This window comes from Salarias fasciatus, chromosome 12 (assembly GCF_902148845.1).
Source record: "Salarias fasciatus chromosome 12, fSalaFa1.1, whole genome shotgun sequence".
Classification (NCBI taxonomy): Eukaryota; Metazoa; Chordata; class Actinopteri; order Blenniiformes; family Blenniidae; genus Salarias; species Salarias fasciatus.
In genome coordinates, this window is record NC_043756.1 from 29,150,967 (window position 1) to 29,166,736 (window position 15,770).

Here is a 15,770-nt window from a genome sequence, read left to right on the forward strand (position 1 = left end):
AGTGAGACCTGGAAGGGGGTGATTGGATCGCACGGCCTCCCCGATCTGAACCCGAGTGGTGTTCTGTTATTGGACTTCTGTGCTAGTCACAGTTTGTCCATAACGAACACCATGTTCGAGCACAGGGGTGTCCATAAGTGCACTTGGCACCAGGACACCCTAGGTCGGAGGTCGATGATCGACTTTGTTGTCGTGTCATCTGACCTCCGGCCGCGTGTTTTGGACACTCGGGTGAAGAGAGGGGCAGAGCTGTCGACCGATCACCACCTGGTGGTGAGTTGGATTCGCTGGCGGAGGAGGAAACCGGACAGACTTGGCAGACCCAAACGTGTTGTGAGGGTCTGCTGGGAACGTCTGGCGGAACCCTCTGTCAGCATGGCTTTCAACTCCCACCTCCGGGAGAGCTTCTCTCATGTCCCGAGGGAGGCTGGGGACATTGAGTCCGAGTGGACCATGTTCTCCACCTCCATTGTCGAAGCAGCTGCTCGGAGCTGTGGTCGTAAGGTCTCCGGTGCCTGTCGTGGCGGCAACCCCCGAACCCGGTGGTGGACACCGGAAGTAAGGGCTGCCGTCAAGCTGAAGAAGGAGTCCTATCGAGCCTTGCTGGCTCATGGGACTCCCGAAGCAGCTGACGGGTACCGGCAGGCCAAGCGAACTGCAGCCCGAGCAGTTGTGGAGGCAAAAACTCGGGTCTGGGAGGAGTTTGGGGAGGCCATGGAGGAGGACTATCGGTCGGCCTCGAAGAAATTCTGGCAAACCGTCCGGCGCCTCAGGAGGGGAAAGCAGGTCTCCGCCAACACTGTTTACAGTGGAGGTGGGGAGCTGCTGACCTCAACTGGGGATATTGTTGGACGGTGGAAGGAATACTTCGAGGACCTCCTCAATCCCGTCGCCACGTCTTCCGTGGAGGAAGCAGAGGCTGAGGTCTCAGAGGTGGACTCGTCCATCACCCAAGCTGAAGTCACTGAGGTGGTTGGCAAGCTCCTCGGTGGCAAGGCACCGGGGGTGGACGAGATTCGGCCTGAGTACCTTAAGTCTCTGGATGTGCAGGGACTGTCTTGGTTGACACGTCTCTGCAACATCGCGTGGCTGTCGGGGACGGTGCCTCTGGATTGGCAGACCGGGGTGGTGGTCCCCCTGTTTAAAAAGGGGGACCGGAGGGTGTGCTCCAACTATAGGGGGATTACACTCCTCAGCCTCCCCGGGAAAGTCTATTCCAGGGTACTGGAGAGGAGGATCCGACCGATAGTCGAACCTCGGATCCAGGAGGAACAATGCGGTTTTCGTCCTGGCCGTGGAACAGTGGACCAGCTCTATACCCTCCATAGGGTGCTCGAGGGTTCGTGGGAGTTTGCCCAACCAGTCCACATGTGTTTTGTGGATTTGGAGAAGGCATTCGACTGTGTCCCTCGTGGTGTCTTGTGGGGGGTGCTCCGGGAATACGGAGTCCGGGGCCCCTTGTTAAGGGCCGTCCGGTCTTTGTATGACCGGAGTAGGAGTCTGGTCCGCATTGCCGGCAGTAAGTCGGACCTGTTCCCGGTGCATGTTGGACTCCGGCAGGGCTGCCCTTTGTCACCGGTTCTGTTCATAATCTTCATGGACAGAATTTCTAGGTGCAGCCAGGGGCCGGAGGGGGTCCGGTTCGGGAACCACAGGATTTCATCTCTGCTTTTTGCAGATGATGTTGTCCTGTTGGCTTCATCGAACCCGGACCTACAGCATGCACTGGGGCGGTTCGCAGCCGAGTGTGAAGCGGCAGGGATGAGGATTAGCACCTCCAAATCCGAGGCCATGGTCCTCGACCGGAGGAAGGTGGCTTGCCCCCTCCAGGTTGGTGGAGAGACCCTAGCCCAAGGGGAGAAGTTCAAGTATCTTGGGGTCTTGTTCACGAGTGGGGGACGGATGGAGCGTGAGATTGACAGGCGGATCGGTGCAGCGGCTGCAGTGATGCGGTCGTTGTATCGGTCCGTCGTGGTGAAGAAGGAGCTGAGCCGAAAGGCGAAGCTCTCGATTTACCGGTCAATCTACGTTCCCACCCTCACCTATGGTCATGAGCTTTGGGTCATGACCGAAAGGACAAGATCCCGGATACAAGCGGCCGAAATGAGCTTCCTCCGTAGGGTGGCTGGGCGCTCCCTTAGAGATAGGGTGAGGAGCTCTGTCACCAGGGAGGAGCTCGGAGTAGAGCCGCTACTCCTCCACATCGAGAGGAACCAGCTGAGGTGGCTCGGACATCTGTTTAGGATGCCTCCTGGACGCCTCCCTAGGGAGGTGTTCCGGGCATGTCCCACTGGGAGGAGACCCCGGGGAAGACCCAGGACACGCTGGAGAGACTATGTCTCTCGGCTGGCCTGGGAACGCCTTGGGATCCTCCCAGAGGAGCTGGAGGAAGTGTCTGGGGACAGGGAAGTCTGGGCATCCCTGCTGAGACTGCTGCCCCCGCAACCCGGCCCCGGATAAGCGGTAGAAAATGGATGGATAATAATAATAATAATATTATTATTATTATTATTATTATTATTATTATTATTATTAAAACAATAATAATTGAAGCTACAGGCAGCATTGGTCGGGATCGAGCCGACCCGCCAGCCCGTGACTGAGACCATCCTCGTACCTTGCCAACTGAAGCCCAGGTCACTGGAAGCCTTGGTACTCCCTAAATATCCGTGTTCATAATTTTGACTTGTTTGTGATGGCCAAAGGACTTTAATTTTGACGGAATGTTGGGCTTTTATTTTGGAAAGGTAGTACAGCTGTTATTAACACTGATGAACCTGCAAATTAATCAATCAATCAATCAATCAATTTATTTTTGTATAGCCCAGTATCACAACAACAGTTGCCTCAGAGGGCTTCAAGATGTTACACTGGTCAATAAAAATAAGAACAGCGAATAAGCATAATGTTAATATGTCAATATTCACAGTAACGAGACAAAACATGCAACCACCGCCTTAGACCCTCACATCCAGCAAGAAAAAAACTCCAAAAACCCAGTGGGAAAAGAAGAAATCTTGGGGAGAACCACAGTATGGAGGGATCCCTCTCCCAGGGACGGACAGCTAATTACAAATCACAACTTATCCATTTGTTTTGATTTAAAATTCATTTTTTACAAAAAATTGTGTTTGTCTCGTTCCAGGCTCAGATCCTCCCCGGAAGCGCAGGAGCAGCATTTCATTGATTCCACCCGCCAGTGAGTACAGGCTTCATACCAGCAGGAGGCGCTGCAGCAGAGCTCATTGAAAGTCTGAAATTGTAGAAGCTGATCGGAATTTATTACAGTCACAGAGAAAGGAGTCCTCACTCTGATGTAGATCTCCAACAAAAAAACAAACTGTTATGGCTGCAACAGATAAATACTATAGCTGGGCCGTTAACGGTGATAACGTGCTGCGTTATCGCGAGAGAGAAAAGATGTCGCCGTTAATCTGATCTTTCCTGTGCCCCGAGCCCGAGAGTCACACCGCGCTCCAGCTGACCGTCAAAAAACACACACGCGCTTTTAGCGGTGAAACACGGACCAGTCCTCATTATTTGCCATATTGAACTCGGCCGAATTATCAGAAAAATCACGAGAAAAATGCTGGTATGAGGCACAAACTGAAATAAGGAGCGCAAATATGAAGAAAATGAAAGTGAAACTTAAATCACGTGTCTTGTTGGTGCAGCGTTTCGGCCAGCTGGGCGTTTTTCAGGCGCTGAAAACAGGCAAATCAGGCTTAATAAAGGTAAGTATGAGGCAAAATTCGGCGTGACTGAATTTAGGCTGTCTTGGAGATAGAATGAAGTTTGAGGAAGTGAGCGCTCATAAGAAACTTCTATTTTTCATCTGCTCTGATATTCGTGGTGTGTGTGTGTGTGTGTGTGTGTGTGTGTGTGTGTGTGTTGGGGGCAATCTTGGTAAAGACTTGGTTTTTTTAAGATATTATAAATCATATTTGATTAATTGTAAATTTTTTAAAAAATTTTTTTATAATTTAACCTTTATTTAACCAGGAGAAATCCCGTTGAGATGAAGAACCTCTTTTTCAAGGGAGTCCTGTCCAAGAAGCAGCGAAGTTACATTTACAGAGCCCATTTGAAGTGCTCTCAGTCTGGCTTTAAATTTGTTCAATGAGATGAGCTCAGTTAATCTCCAGTTTTTTTGCAACATATTCCATTTAGTGGGAACAGAGTGGATGAAAGCTCTTTTTTATGTAACACACACATTTTGAATGGAATTGGCAGACTTCAAATGAGCCATTATAATCGCGATTAATCATGATTAACTCCAGGATTGGGGTGCGATTAATCGTGATTAAAAAATTTAATTGTTGCCCAGCTCTAATAAATACACATAGAAATACTGTTTATATCTCAAATTCTGCTGAGGTACTTTTTAGATTGAAAGTCTTTTTTAAAATGATGTCAAAGCAGCAGAAGTCTTCCATAATCCTTGGAGGAGATTGAATATTCCTGTATTTTGCTCTGACTGATGTAATAAACATTGATTCAGGGTCAGAACTGCCTGATTTGATAATAAAGCTCCTGTAAAAGACATTAAACAACTGTAATAACTTTCTTTCCAGTGTCGGAGCTGAGGCTGGTTCTGTTGGGGAACAGCTGGTCTGAGAGGAGCTCAGTGGGAAACTTCATTCTGGGAGTGAACGCATTCAACAAGGAAGAAGAACTGGATCAATGTGTTTGTGTCAGCAGGGAGTTAAAGGACAAAACAATTACTCTGATCAACACCCCAAATCTCTTACAACCAAACATCTCTCTGACTGAACTGACAAAACATGTAGAACATTGTGTGAGTCTCTGTGATCCTGGACCTCATCTGTTCCTGCTGGTTATTCAGCCTGAAGTCTTCACTGAGGAGAACAGTCAGAGGCTTCAGTCCATCCTGGAGAGCTTCAGTGAGCAGCCATGGACTCATTCAGTCTTACTGATATCAGCAGCTGAAGAGGAGACGTTACAACCTCCTGAGGAAACTTTCACTTCATTGAGATATTTGATAAAGGAATGTAGAGTCAAACTGCTCTGGAACAAAAACCTCCAACATCACCTGTTGACATGCATGAGGGACATGTTGAAGGAGAACAACGGAGAGCCTGTGACACCAGATCTTTTCAGAGATGCACATTCAGATTTACCTTCTGGTCCCAAAAGTTGGAAGCAAGAAGAAGTTTCTACCAGCTTCAAACAGGATCCTGTGGAAGGAAACAGTGAGAAAACATTTATTCCGAGTATTGGTATTATTATTATTATTATTGTTGTTGTTGTTATTATTATTATCAAAGGTTGATTTTAACGCAATTGTTGGTTCCTTCAACAAACTGCAGAGAGTTACCATAATCCTTTGCAGACATATTCAGAGCAATGAGAAAGTGCACACATGACACAACGATGTGAAGATTGAACTAGTAGTTAAAGAATTTCAAGTCTGATCTGTGAAATGTACCAAAGCCACTGAGAAGAACTGTAAACTAGTGTTAGGTGTACAGCGGACTGTCAGTTGTTCTGTAGTTAGTTTGGCTTGTTGCCAGAGGAGAAACATCAGTCTGAGGATGGGGGCGCACCGTTACGGCGATTGTTGACTCACTTTAAAAAAAAAAAAAAAAATTCGGTATACTTTATTGTTGTGTAGATAGAAGCTGACTTAATGATAGTGAAAATACAACAGCTGAAAATGAGTTATAGCTGTCAGGTTGTTGTGCAGCATTTATGTTTCTACGTTGTTTGAGAAATCCAGTAACAGGAATGGGTCTTGTTTAATTTAAGTGAAATGAAGCTAAAAACAAGGTTTGATATGTCCAAGGAAAAGATTTAAAACATTTACATTGCAATTTGGCCAATTCCTACTCCAAAATATGATTGTCATTTGTAACATGGTAGCAACATGGTACCATAACGTGATATTGTGGTTATTTTCTAGGTCAGTTTCGTATTTCGTCTCCTCTCTTACCATCATTCTTGCCATTTCTGACAGCAGCTGAGGAGAAGGAGGAATTGCTCCTTTCAAATGACGACAGTGTGAAGCATAAGTTCAGTACTTGATACTGCAAATGACTTGTCCTCTAGTAAATGATTAGAATTTATATGCGCACTTTTTTCTTTTTTCCATTTCATTTCTTTGGATTTTCATCAGACCCGTCGTCGTCCACCTCCAGGGAGACAGGTGTTTTCCCACCTGATGCCTCTGTGAAACAGATTGATTAGTATCATTCACAATGTTTTGAGAGGATTTCTTTGACAAAACATCTTTTTTCTTTTCATTATTTTCTCTTTCATCAGTCCATTCAGCCGTCGCCTCCAGTGGGACCACGTCATCCCCGCCTCCTCCCTCTCATGAACAGGAAACGACAACAACAGAGGCTGAACCGGCACCTCCTCAGAGAGCTGATGCTGATATCAGTAAGTTCCATTTCTTTTCCTTCAGGTGAGAACATCTGCATCTCTCTCCAAAGATTCTTCATGGCAACAATTTGCCTTTTTCTGGTCTTAGCAGTTCCATCACCCTCGCCCTCCAGTCAGAGTAAGAGAACTGATCGTCATGAGGAAGACACACCACCCCTTACCTCAGACAGCAGAATCACAGCCACTGAAACAGGTTTGACCCTTCACCCAATTCTGGCCCAAACTGTAATGGCTCTTCCTTGTGTGAGACTAGGTCCGTATGTAAAACTTTAGTCAAAGGAGTTGGCAACTTTTTCAGTGATTTTGCCAAGAAACAAAGAAATTCTGGTTATGTGTTTTTCAACACTTGTCGGAGGGCTCCTTTGCACATTTTTTGCTTGGGGCTCCAGCAAACCCCAGGGTTGCCACTGTTCTTTCTGCATGATGTAAAATGCAAGTGGATTACTGTCAAATGGTGTGAAGTATTATAGAAAGTACACAGTATTAGCAAGTGCAGTGCCTGTTGTTAGATTACATCCCTGTTCTGTCGACCAAAAGTCTGAAGGATTGAGCACACAGTTGTTCTCCCAGCATTTAGCGAAAGCCTTCTACCAGCCTCGGTCATTGTAAGCCCCTGATTGAGAACATGTTCTCCAAGTGTGGCTCTGATCTCATCAGGAACGTCCATATGTCCTCTGCCTCTTCCTCTGTTTTGCCTCCCAACTCCTCCACCTTGCAGCCTCACTCCTCTTCCTCATGTTCTTCTGTCTGGCTGTTGACCCTGTTTTATTCCTGATCCTTCCATTGTAATGTTGTGTTGTGCTCTGGCTATATATATCAATTTTCTTGCCAGTTGATGTTATATATTGTATATTGTTATACTGGGTTGCTGAGCAGGCAAAATTGACAGTCCGGGTTTTTATTGGTGCGTGCGAGTCCAGGATTGAGCTGAGGCTGTTGTTGTAACGGTCCACAAGATTGCCAACTGTAGGTTCAGAGGGGACGGAAAGAAGTTTGAATGTCCTGTTTAAATGAGGTGGGGTCAATGTTATTAATATTCTGGAAAGTTTTTTGTTGTTTGTGCTTGGTGAAGTGAGAGGAGATGGGAATCTTGATTGTTATTGCCTGATGGTCAGAGATACCAATATCTTAGTTCATGGAATTGACTCAGTGATTACCAACAGTGGTGGGCTCAGCTAACCAAAAAGTTCGCTTTGATAACCGTTCTTCCGCTAAACTATTCTTTCGATAACGCTAAACTGACAAACTGCTAAAAGATTTAGCTGAAGCTAACAATAGCCGCTAACCGCTAACGCCTGGTTCACACAGGACGTGCCGCGCGCAGAAGCGGTAGCACCGCACACCGAGTTTCGGATCGAGCTCCTATCTACGGTTCATAGGCGCGGGGTAGCGCCGCGAGTGGAGCAGCTCGCGCTCTGCAGCGCGCCCGCTCTGCTCCTCTCTATTTTCTCCGCGAGCCCTGAGCGCCGAGAGCGCATAGGGGATTATTTGTTGACGTCGCGCCATGACGCAAGCACGTACGCGAGTCATTCAAATATCTCCGGAATCTTGAGTTCGATCCAGGAACGATGACTGCAGTGGTGCACCGTCCTGTTGCAACCACATTACTTTGCCTTTTCCGCAGAGGAGAGACATCAGCCTGAGGACAGGGGCACACTCACCATTGTGATTGTTGACTCACTTTTTTTAATTTGGTGAAGTGAAATGACTCATTCTTTTGTTAGACCAAGTTCATCTGTAAATCTTCAGCCAATTGAGTTGACACCTAAGATATGAGATATATTTTCAGTGCCTACATTACAATATGTGTATGCACAATAGCATTACCTTTGAAAAAAATCATCACTGTTAATACTTTCCACATCTCACACAACACCACTTGTTCACATCAGTTTAAACATTTGAACTGATTTTAACTCCTGGGGCTTTAGCTTCGTAGACTCCGCCGACTCCGCCCGCTGTCAGCGGAGCGCAAAGTGCGCCGTCGGCAGATAAAGTCAACGGGGCGTGTCCAGAAAATTGTCCTAATTTCGTGAACCAGGCGCAGTCACGCCTCCATCCCGCCCACTGGCGCAGGTGGCAAGAGGGAGGAGAGAAAGTGGGTTTAACCCAGCTGAGAGTAATTTGACCAATCAAATGAACACCTCTCCTTTTTTTCAAATGCACTGCAGCAAAGGAAAATGCTACATTAACATGATGAAATACATTTTATTTCCTAAAAATGGTGGCTGATTTGATTGCCCCAGTCATCTGTCATATTATTAACCAAAGTTTGATAGAAATGTTGTGTCCTCAAGAATGGAAAAAGGCAAAAATAACACCACTGCCAAAGAATGCAAAACAGTCATTTTCTGGACCTAATAGTCGTCCTATAAGTCTACTGCCTGTGTTAAGTAAAATAATGGAGACTGTGGTCTGTGAGCAAATTAGAACTTATTTTTCCTTAAATAATTTAACCACGGATTACCAACATGCATACAGAAAAGGCCACTCCACAGCGACTGCCCTAGCTCAGATGGCAGATGATTGGTTAATGGATATAGAACAAAAGAAATTAGTAGGAGCAGTTATGCTGGACTTTACAGCTGCTTTTGATATTATTGACCGTGAAATATTGATTAAAAAGTTAGAATGTTATGGGTTTTCACAGTCATCAATATTATGGTTGGAAAGTTATTTAACAAATAGAAAACAACAGGTTTTTTTCAATGGCAGTTACTCTGATGAGAGGGAGGTCAGCTGTGGAGTGCATCAAGGGAGCTGTTTGGGGCCGTTATTATATACAATCTATACAAATGATTTACCACTAGTACTAGATAAGGCTACTGTATCAATGTATGCAGATGACTCTACAATTTGGTTGTCGGCACCTAAATGCTCAGAGCTAAATACGTCCCTACAGCAGGAAGTGCAATCTGTGGTGGAATGGATCAGGAAAAATAAGTTGATACTTAATGTATTGAAGACAAACAGTATTATATTTGGTACAACATATACTTTACAAGAACAGCCTGAATTGAATCTTTTTATAAATAATGTGCCTGTAAAACAAGTACAAGAAACAAAATTACTTGGTGTTGTGTGAGATAATAGATTATCATGGACGAGACATATTGATAAGATGGTATCCAGGATGGGAAGTGCTGTTTCTGTTGTGAAAAGGTGTGCAGCTTTCATGTCACTAAGTGTAATTAAACTAATCTTGCAATCTCTAGTATTATCAGTTCTGGACTACTGTCCAGTAATTTGGTTTAGTACGTCACAAGAAAATATAAAAAAGTTGCAAATTGTACAAAATAGAGCAGCAAGAATAGCTTTGCATTGTGGTTACAGAACAAATATCATAGCCATGCACAAGTGTTTGGACTGGTTACTGGTAAAGGAAAGATTATTGTATTCGTTACTGGTTTTCTTTAGAAACATTTTAATCACAAAAAAACCATCAATCTTGTATAAAAATTTATTTTTTAGTTCAGCTAGACATAGCTATGCAACCAGACATGCTACCAGAGGAAATTTTACACTACCTAAATCAAAAACAAATACAGTTAAACGAATGGTTATGTATAGAGAGCTAATCAAGAATGGAATAAACTACCAGAAAATATTGGCCAAGAAAACAGCAAAATAATTTTCAAGAAGTTGGTCAGAAAACATCTGTGTATAATAGAGACTTAATATGGGTCAACTGGAATTACAAATATTACTTAAAATTGCACCTTTGCAACAGAAATGGTTCCTGGCATAAACAGTAAATGAATGGGTGACTGTCAAATCTGATTTGAATTTTAATTGTTACATCAGGGTTTTTGCTTCAAGGGTGTTTAGGTGTAAGATGGAAGGGCAAAAGAGATTTGAGTTTTTGGGTGACCAATGTGCATAATATGTGTGGATCTACATAGATATGATATGTGAATGTTGTGTATCTCTACTGACCTAGGAGCGGTCTTGTATTGTTTGTTTGTTGTTGTGTTATGTATTTGTTTGTGTTTTTGTTTTTGGAATTTGTATATGGATTGTTTTGTAGATAATGTGGCTGCTTTGACACATTGTGAAGATGTTGTATGGACCCCAGGAAGAATAGCTTTGGCATTGCCATGCGAATGGGGATCCAAATAAGTCAAATCAAATCAAATCCTGGCCTCAATACTAAACCATAGTGGAGCAACAATGTATATGAAGGTATTTTAAAATAAATAATCTCTTGAAGAGCTTGGGGAACCAGACAAATGAAATAACAATGCAGACACATTTACCGGCTCATACTTCTTTCAGAGCGCCGATCGGCTCCGCCGAGGTCTTTACATACAGTGCGCGCTTTTACCCACGACACTATTCATTCACAAAGAAATACAAGGCAAACTGACAGGTGCATGGCTGTAGCAAATGCGTCGTGACAAGATGCAAGATCAATAAAACACACTAAGAGCCTGCCCAAGACTGTCTGAACCGTGTTTTGGTCCGATGGTGTGAAATAACTTCTGACATTGTGCGGGTTTCCTCCTCAAAATCACAGGTAGAAATGATGATTCACCTGCTTTTTACGCTGTTCAACGCATGTATATGCAGCCGTGCGGGATCCACATAGTTCTGCACCCGAAATATGTTCATTTTATTTTTTTAATCAGATCAGTCAACTGAATGAAGCCGCTGTCATTGCGTGGAGTGTGTTGGTCAGCTCTAGTGACAAACGGACTGATTCTCCATATGAAGGATTTCTTTTAAGCCGGTTCAAAATGACCTGAGAGATCTTCCGAGCACAAAATAGAGACTGTTCATGCATGAATGAGGAGAGCAAAGCGGAGAGTCCCTCATTTTCGGCTCATTCATGATGACAGATTTGGTGTCACAACTCTGTAGAGACAACATATCCTGCTCTGGGCCCGGCCGAATTGTACATTGACCCACTTGAAACCATTTTCGCGTGTGGTTTGTTTTTCTTTTGTCTTTTCTTTCTTTCTTTCTCTTTTTTTTCTTTGTGTTTTTTTTTTTTTTTTTTTTTTTTTTTTTTTTTTGCTGGTTCTTTGCCTGAGGAAGATCGACAGCGGTCGAAACCTAGCGCGAAAATAAGATAAATAAACAAAATATTAAGTCAAGAGGATCAGCAAACCTTTTAATGCCTCATGTCTGCTTTATCAATGCCTCAAATCAGGTTTCAAAATTTATTTAACTTTTTACAGTGCGCATTTGCGCAGCGTTACCTCTCACTGACACTCTGCGCACTCGTGTCCCTGATAAACACGCACACACACCAACACACATAAAAAAGTTGTATTATTAACCGTCAATAATAATCAAAAGCATTTTAAAATTAGTAAAATAAGTCTCCCCGGCTGCGCACCAGGACGGACACCTTCCCACACCCCTGTCCTCACCCTGCTCAGTTGATTCTGGGACTGCAGGCTCCACAGGACAAAGGTATTTATTCAGAAAAAATGTTCGTTCTAAAATTAATTTTTGGAAACGAAAAATACATGGTTTGCTGCACTTTGATGGAGGATATAATATTTTACCTGAATCTGTAATTGGCACCTCTGGAGTCGCTGGGCCAGTGCTCCTGCTGTCAACTACTGTGTTCACTGTTGTGTTTAATTTTATTACATTAGTTTATTTTTTTTACACCATTTTATGTTATAATTATTTAGTTGTAAACTGACAGTAGCCTACAGTAATTCTCTATACCTGGAGGTGACGCGTGAGCGCTTCATGCACCACTGCAGGTTCTTTGCTGGACTGTACAGCAGCTGGAGGTCGGTTGGGCATTTTTGGGGCAGCAGCATTATATTTGTTTCGCTGTTTGGCCCGTTGCTGTTCTGACTCTGATTCAGAACTTTCCTCCTCTTCACTCCAGTCAAGATCGCTGATGTCCGACACGTCTCCGCCATCCGATTCCCCCTCACTGACCTCCTGTGTCATTGCTAAAGCTTCTTCCACCTTATATCTCTTATTTATGCCTTTTTTTATTGTCTTTCTTTTGGGATTTGGTTGATATTTTTGGCCGTCTGTCTGATTGTTTGCTGTCAGAGCTAGCTCCCTGTTCAGACGCGGCACATGAACCAAAACAAATCAATAGCAGAAAAAAAAAGCCCCGTGAAGTGCGTCTTTTTTTTAATCAGCGGTCTGTGAGACGCTGTTGGCCTTTGGAGGTATAAATGCTTTGTAATATTATGTGTGTCATTGTTAGGACCTTATTTGCTTCAGAAAAAAATACAAGACACATATTTAGGAAAAGTCAAAGAGTTAGAGGACAGGGGAATTATTTTAACAGATTTATTTGAATTCCAAAAACCCAAACGGTCTGTCAGACCATCTTGGCTGTTCTAGAGTTAAAGAAGATAATAAAAACAATTATGTGCTTCATGAGTGATTCTGTGTATCTTTCATGACACTGACAAGCTGTCAGTGTCACACCTTCTGCACAAAACTATCACTGCGCCCAGCTGATTCTGTTGACCCCTCCCCTGGTGCGCCGCCACGCCCATCTTGGCGCAAGTGCAGCGGACCGGTCAGAAACCCTCTTCTGCACCTGTCGAAAATAGGAATGCGCTGCCTCCGCCGCTGATCAACGCCAAGTTGCGCCATCAAATTAGAGCCTCAGATGTTCAACAGATCTTAAAGAGAGCAAACAGCAGAGGTGGGACCAAGTCCTTGTTTTGCAAGTCAAAGTCGAGTCTCAAGTCTTTGCACTCGAGTCCCGAGTCGAGTCCCGAGTCCTGACAGTCAAGTCCCGAGTCGAGTCCCAAGTCAAGACAGTCGAGTCCCGAGTCGAGTCCAAGTCCTAAACTTTTTTCCTCGAGTCCTAAACAAGTCATTAAAAAAAAAACAAAAAAAAAAACTGGGGAGGCACTGTTAAGGAAATTTTTGACTGAGATATCGATACTCTTTTTGAGAAGCGAGCTTGTAGATTGGGTATTTTCACCATATCTGTCAAACACAACATAAAGGTGCTGTGCTCCACCTGCCCCCAATGACCAGTCACCACTGCTTTTGAGAAGTGCTTGAGATGATGACTAGAACTGATTTAACTTTTGGTGTGGCTGCCTTCAGATGCTTAGAATTATTTCACATTGTAGGTGATTGTCATGTTTTTAATAAAATCCTCTGGCCTCAAACTCTTATATGAGTTACAAACCCAACAATGTTGAACTTCATGTTGAAATCAGCTACATGTCAGATACATCAGCTACTTGTCAACAGGATTTACAGCTCAGGGACAGCACAGAAACAAACCACTTAACTCTATTCATCACAAATAGGAATAAGGTCAAAGCATTTCCAGAATAAAAGAATAAACCTCGGGAGGACAGTTGGAGTTACATTAGAACACAGGCTGTTACCAGAACATTATATCTGTGACTGGACCAATCTTGGCTTCAAGCCTAACTATCCCATTTCCACTCAAACCGAACATTTTACACAAAGAAACTCCAGGAGTAAATGGAAAAATTACAAAAACACAGTTCGGCAGCCCACAACAGAAACACCAGTGATCAGTCTGTCTGATGACTCTTTCTCAACTTTGTCACAAAAACCTGGTGAATCAGCAGAGGAAGAACAACATGAAGCCTTATTGTCTTACCTTTGTTGCTGGGAGGCTGGAACCATTTATCATTATTATTATTATTATTATTATTATTATTATTATTATTATTAGCTTTAATTATTGGAGCAAAACTCTGCCATGAGCAGATATTCCAGGTTATGGTATGACCCAGTGGCGGACCGTGCATTTCACATTAAGGCCTTCAGAACAGATCCGCCTGAACCAATCCACCTCTCAATAACTATTTTGTCTACAAAAAAAAATGTTATTATGCAGATATGCATATAAAGAGTTGTTGCACAGCAGATAGATACTTGTGCAGCCAGAATAAATGCCTTTGCTGAAGTGCACAAGTCTCCTACTACATCTGTGCACATACAATGAGCATCAACAACTTAATAAAACAGCAATATAATTTAGGAAAAGAGAAACATTTTACTCACCAAAATCCCAATTATTTGTAAACAAAATCCATCCTCCTTTCCTTCCTCAAAAAGAGTTCAATTGCTCTGTCATATAGATTATCCGTGCGTTTCAGTTCCATAAAGCCAGGGCTGAAAGTCCAGCTGCCCTGTGGTATTTCTGGCGTAAGTTTTATTTCTCTTCTTGTTCTTCTTGTTCTTCTTCTTCTTCTTCTTGTTCTTCTTCTTCTTCTTGTTCTTCTTCTTGTTCTTGTTCTTCTTCTTCTTCTTCTTCTTCTTCTTCTTCTTCTTCTTCTTCTTCTTCTTCTTCTTCTTCTTCTTCTTCTTCTTCTTCTTCTTCTTCTTGGAATAATTGAGGTAGGCGACCAACAACTTAGGTGCATACCGTCCCCTACTGTATCTCTTGGTGAATGTAAATCAGAGGGCCTGGATCTGCTGTTGTCAGAAGCTAGAAGGCGCCGCTGAGTCACCAACTCGAAATCTGATTGGTTGAAGCAACTGTCTGATTGGTTGAAGCAACTGTGTGATTGGTTAAAGCAGCTGTCTGTTTGACGCTTCACTTTACTTCACTGCGCCATCAGGAACGGATAGCGAAGGCCTGGCAGATTTCTTTGACCCTAGCAACAGATGATGCCTGAAATCTGATTGGTTAAATGATTTAATATGAAAAAAACATGTCTGGAAGCAGCGCAACCACGGGAAAACTATGAAAGGAACCAGAACATACTGTTTGGAATCATTTATTAATTATTTATGGACAAAATATAATTTACATCAGTCTGTAATTTTTAGGCCAGCAGAGAAGGCTTTGCAGGCCCTGACGGCCCACCACTGGTATGACCTCTTCCTCTTCTGCTCTCTGGTGTTTCATGGAAGTTTTAATTCTGCTGTGCTGTTTACTGCCTCCTGTACAACCTGCGTACGGCCAGTCATTCTGTTTCCTTCTTTCATTTATAAAATCTGAGGAAAGACCTAATCACAAATCAACATTTCAACATGTCAAATAGAAAAGCAACCGACATCAGAGGAGGCAGTCTGTTAATCCAAAGAATCACCATCAGACGTCCTCAGATAGCTTTAGACTGATCAAGCTAATGAACCAGATCTACACATACTGACATGTCTCTGTCCTGGTAGAGATGCTCTGACACCATTAAAGAAATATATCAAAATACTAACTGTACCATCGACACAAGAACAAACATTACTAAACATCCAAGATGTGTTAGACACAGAGAACCATCAGTCTCAGGAGTGTTTTCCATTATTTGTCCAGAAGCAGAGTTCCACAGAAATAAACAAAGAGCTGCAGAACAGGTGACTGAGAATGAAGAGGTGACGTCTGCACAAAGAAAGAAAGAAAGAAACAATAAAATAATAGTCCGGTTATCTCCCAGGTT

At 43.4% G+C, this 15,770-nt stretch overlaps 1 protein-coding gene across 8 annotated transcripts in view; it reads left to right on the forward strand.

Moving 5' to 3' along the window:
* Positions 1-15,770, forward strand: part of LOC115397679 (GTPase IMAP family member 8-like) — a 152,621-nt gene that overhangs the window by 20,499 nt on the left and 116,352 nt on the right. For 4 of the 8 annotated variants that reach the window (XM_030104119.1, XM_030104113.1, XM_030104114.1 and 1 more), the window contains 4 exons: positions 3,146-3,199; positions 4,575-5,213; positions 6,283-6,402; positions 6,494-6,598. In XM_030104119.1, the coding sequence (XP_029959979.1) occupies positions 3,146-3,199; positions 4,575-5,213; positions 6,283-6,402; positions 6,494-6,598 (918 nt within the window). Of the gene's footprint in view, positions 1-3,145; positions 3,200-4,574; positions 5,214-6,136; positions 6,221-6,282; positions 6,403-6,493; positions 6,599-15,770 lie in introns of those variants that run through there. The other 4 variants (XM_030104115.1, XM_030104117.1, XR_003932529.1 and 1 more) reach the window with 4 other exon arrangements.